General features: G+C 41.3%; 1 protein-coding gene across 1 annotated transcript; it reads left to right on the top strand.

Moving 5' to 3' along the window:
• The first annotated feature begins 588 nt into the window (after window positions 1-588).
• On the top strand, window positions 589-2,297 carry LOC145980927 (uncharacterized). The gene is made up of 2 exons (XM_083114015.1): window positions 589-640; window positions 1,812-2,297. Exon 2 carries the CDS (start codon window positions 1,812-1,814, stop codon window positions 2,277-2,279), a length of 468 nt encoding a protein of 155 aa, XP_082970141.1. The 5' UTR covers window positions 589-640; the 3' UTR covers window positions 2,280-2,297.
• The last annotated feature ends 2,742 nt before the right edge of the window (window positions 2,298-5,039 follow it).

The following is a 5,039-nucleotide window of genomic DNA, read 5'->3' as shown; positions in this document are numbered from 1 at the left end:
AGATGATATAGCTGCACACGGGTACCAGGCAGGGCCGTTCATTGTAGTTACGGGGGTTACCTCAACTAACTGTATATGCCAGGAAACAGAGACGGAGTTAAATTCCGAGCATATAAATGTAGATTATCTGCATGTTCCTCCTCAATGTGTTGCCACAAAATATCTGATGCGAGCCGGCGAGAATTTGAGACATTCTGTTTCAAGCATCGAGATGGTTCGCTATGAGAATTTGGAGGAGCTAGTTAGTGAGGAAATCCCACGTGTCTACCGAGTAGGGTGCCACAAGTCCTACATGATAGTTGATTACTGTGACGTTTCAACGTTAATGCAGATGTTTCGAAAAAGTTACCGAGACTCTGTATTAACGTTGAACGAGATTTTCAAATGGTTCCACACCGGTATAATGTTAAACAACTCGATGGGCACGGTAATGGGTGTGAACGGCCATGTTTTGGATCCTGCGGAATTACTGGAGTACGGTAACGATCCGACAATATGTGGACTAAAAAGAATATTCATTTTTCTTTCCAGCATATACAAAGTGGAGGAACAGTTTTCCGGAAGTAGAACCCCACCGACACGGCGGTACCCAGATATCATAGAAGAGACGGACACCTCAGAAATTGACGAAGAGTGAACGGTGAGAAAGCATATTGTTTTTGTTCTGTATTCCGGAGTAGGGTATAATTTCCGAAACTGAGGGTAAAATAAAAAAAGATCGATATTTAAAAATAGTAATGAACGTGTACATATATATTTAAAATGAGCTATGAATACAAAGTTAGAAGCGATAGAATATAAAAAAACAGAAAACTCACCGGAGATTCGGTACTTATACCTGTTGAGCTTCTTCTTCTTCTTCTCCGGAAAGTATCTCCACTATCTCCGGTTGGGGGTTATTTCCACCCGAAGATAGTGAAGTAGTAGAGTTACCAGCATTCGGTATCAGGGGGGAGGACAGGCGTGCGAACAATAGAGCAGAACTCGGAGGGGGAATTTGTGGAAGAGCTGCAGGTTCGAGAGGCACGGGTTCTGTAGCAAGAGTGTGAGTAGTAGAGGTAGAAGGTTTGGAACGGTCGAAAGGTGACGGAGACGTAGGTATTAGAGGGGGTGGGGGGTTTACTGTTGTGGAAGATGAAGAAGTTTGTTTTCGTCTTAAACTCTTCCCTGATTCTAGATGCTGGTAACGTCTTACATGTCTTTTTCGGAGAGTATCGAACCTGTAAATAGATAGAAATATTTTGTGAGAAAATGCATATCAAAATATATAGAACGAATTAGTAATGATTAAAATGTTTAAATTTAGAAGAACGTTTGTAAGTATAGGACAGTATGTTTCTATGTGTAAATCGGGAATTATCAGATACTTTAATCGAAAAATTGTAAATATGCGTGTATAAGAAATTATAATTTGAGAATTCCAGAAAAAATGTATTCCAATATAATAGACGTGTCAAAATATTGTATTATAAAATATGGTATTTACCCTTTTTGGTGGGTACGGCACTCGTCCAGAATCTCGTTCTGCATATCATGAGTACCGAATCTCCGGTCCAGCTCCTCTTCCATCTGGTCCAACTGTCCCCTCATGGCGTCTATTTTTTGCTTGAAGAATTTTCTGTTTTGCTGATTTATCCTGTGATATTTCGCCAATATATTCCTTATTTTTCTGAGAAACGTCTCTTCCGTACCCGTCATCACACCGAATATCTGCATTAATATGAACTGTGTCTGCATCATGTTGCCCATGGTGAAAAACTTTTGCTGAAAACAAAAAAACATATGTCTTACTTTTTGTTTTTTATTTCCAGATGGCATCCCTACCGTTCGAATTTGACCTCCTACACGCGAATGTGAAAAATGAAGCTGAAAGTGGAGGTGAGAGAAGGAATCTATGGAGCAAGACCCATGCGAAGCAGGCTGAGAAGCAGATTGCGTGCTTTGTAGATTTTTGCGAGGAGAATGGTTTAGCTGGAGAGTTGTTGGAAAATCTGGAAGAGGTGTGCAAGGATATGGAGGTTAGGCTCGACAACCTCGTCAAGCTGTTCACGTACATATGCGACAAGAAACAAACAAGTCCGGTGTTCGAGGGGTTTATTGAAAATATAAGAAAAGCTACCTATGTACCATCCCACTTCAGCATGAAAGTGTGTTTTGAACTGATGGAAGTTTTCAAAGGTGTGCGGAAGCAGAGAGGTATAGATAAAATGGGGGGTACAGAAGGTGAAATGGAGAAGAGGATGCTAGAGATTTTGAAAAAACGCAAATTGGATAACTAAAAACTAACAATGCTAACACACTAATCATCTTATTCAATTTTCGTTATTTCTATATATGTAATGTATATAACTTGACATGTGTGCAGAGTAACACTGTTTTTCTGGTCCATATATGTATTTTGAATAAATGGAAATAATAAACATATATTGAATATATATAAAAAATGATTATGTTAATTATTTACTTGGAATACTTACAAAGTTCTCTCTCTCCATATTCTTGATGGCTTCTATAAGATGTCAGAACAAACACTGTCAGTGTATTCGACAAGTTTCATTTTCCATTCGCAATATCAAAAGGAAATGGGTGGATGTTGATATCTCTGTAAGGAAATGGGTGGATGTTGATATCTCTGTACGGAAGTGGGTGGATAGCGGTATCATATTCTGCTAACGAGAATGACAAACCATTCGCAGTATGTCACAGAACCCGCTAACACACATAACTCATGGTTAAAGTGTAAAACCGTATACCTTTGTAACCGTAAGTTAATGACCACTAATAACAGTATATATATATATATATATTTGTAACCGTAAGTTAATGACCGCTAATAACATATCACACACACACACACACATATGTCAGAGTATATATATATATATATATATTACATATACATATACACCTTGACCTTGACCTTGAACTTGACCTTGACCTTGACCTTGAGATGACCTTGACCTTGACCTTGAACTTGACCTTGACCTTGACCTTGACCTTGACCTTGACCTTGAGATGACCTTGACCTTGACCTTGACCTTGACCTTGACCCTGACCTTGACCCTGACCTTGACCTTGACCTTTACACTGAGATGACCTTGACCTTGACCTTGACATTGATCTTGAGATGACCTTGACCTTGACCCTGACGTTGACCTTGAAACTTCAAACCCGGATATCTCGGTAACCGGAAGTGCTAGACCGGAAATGACACCATATTCGGATTCTACGCCTCGAGATCTATCGATTGGACAACTTGACCTTGAAATGACCTTCAAACTTAAAATCGCTATATCTCGAATCCTAATTGACCTAGGAGGATTATTGATAGCTTGTTGGACTCGGAGTAAAGGCCTCTTTCCGGTGAACCAGGTTTCATTGTTCTAGGACCGACCGTTTCCTAGTTTCGTTATTTTCAATCGTAGACCCCCCTTCAGACCACTCTACTGAAAAGTCTCGACGTGCAGATTACGAATTTGTCATCACTTCCGGTCTAGCTCAATTAGGAGCCGAGCTATTTCCTTATCTACGTCCTTCTTCCTTTGTCGATAGATAAACATTTCAGACGTTCCTTCGTTAAGCATTTATCTACATCCTGTATCCCGCGTGTTCAGATAAACATAAAAAACGTTACATAGTGATATCAAACAGGAAAACATGTGGTGAAGCCTGTTAACCATTTCCGGGATAATTACATAGGGTCAGTAGAACCGTTAGGATCGGAGATAACTGTTGCGTCATGCTTGCATATATAAAGAACGGCGTTCTCTCCACAAGACAGTCTTCGTGAAATAATCATTGTACGATCATGGACAAACAGTTATCCGCTGACGATCTGTTAGTGCTATATCGTGACGGATATTACACAACATCTGCACAATTACGGGAAGTGTTGGCGATCATTGCGCACAAAATCATCGCGGGAGAAAGTATCTCATTGGTCGAGGAGTATGACCGCTTACTAAGGACAGTGACAACATCCGCATCCGATCTTTCAGGAGGAGGATGGACAGGTATTCCCGAAGAGTCCCCAGGCCCCCCATCGACACCTGATCCTGTATCCCGAGTCACCAAGGAGACGCAGGCATCCGACACAGGAACGTCTACAAACGCTGCATCCAGATCACACCCGGAGCCTTTGCCAGGACCGTCATGGAGACCGGACCCACCAGCAGGAGGAGGATGGACAGGTATTCCCGAAGAGTCCCCAGGCCCCCCATCGACACCTGATCCTGTATCCCGAGTAACCAAGGAGACGCAGGCATTCGACACAGGAACTAACGCTGCATCCAGATCACACCCGGAGCCTTTGCCAGGACCGTCATGGAGACCGGACCCACCAGCAGAACAGCCATCAAATGGGAAAGGTAAGAAAAGGAAACGTGCTTCAGTGTCTCGTGAACAGATAGGGAATATAACATTACATAACATTCAAGAACGTGAATATCCTAAATTCCGTTCCAAGGGACGACGTGTTGAATTCAGTTTCTCACAGCCACCAGAAAATGTCGATCCTCACACTTGGATTCGCGAAGGTGTTGAAAATCTTCTCATCTACGTTAAAAAAGACACCAAGGATGAAGACAAAATAGGTTTAACTTTGTCTAACATATCTGACCCAACTGTGAAAGATATTTACATCGGGTGGCATAGATGTGATCAGTTGCATAGTGATATGGTGTGGAACATTATGTACAAAATACTACAAAGTGCGAAAACCTTCACTGCTACAGATCGTTTAATTTTACGAGCAGACCATGTCAGTATACCTGTTGGAGGTGGGGGTAATCGAACATATTGTTTACCTAATTACATGTTAAGTACACAGAAAAGAAGTATCGTCGGTGTGCCAAATAGAAAAAAACCACTCTGTTTAGCTGAAGCGCTGGTCATAGGGAAAGCCTATGCTGATAACGATCCTTCCTATACTCGATACAGAAAAAACAGAAATCTTCTCAAACCTGTTTTCGAAATTATGCGAAAAGCAGATGTAGATCTGACAGACAATACGTGTGCCGGAAGTGGAATTCCCGAACTGA

The sequence above is a fragment of the Lepisma saccharinum genome, chromosome 2 (genome assembly GCF_977018435.1).
Source record: "Lepisma saccharinum chromosome 2, izLepSacc3.1, whole genome shotgun sequence".
Classification (NCBI taxonomy): Eukaryota; Metazoa; Arthropoda; class Insecta; order Zygentoma; family Lepismatidae; genus Lepisma; species Lepisma saccharinum.
Note: the sequence above shows the minus strand (reverse complement) of the source record. Positions and strands in the feature narration are given on the sequence as shown.

Excerpts from the sequence above, each read along its gene's own strand:
- LOC145980927 (XM_083114015.1), top strand. The coding sequence starts at position 1,812 with ATGGCATCCCTACCGTTCGAATTTGACCTCCTACACGCGAATGTGAAA.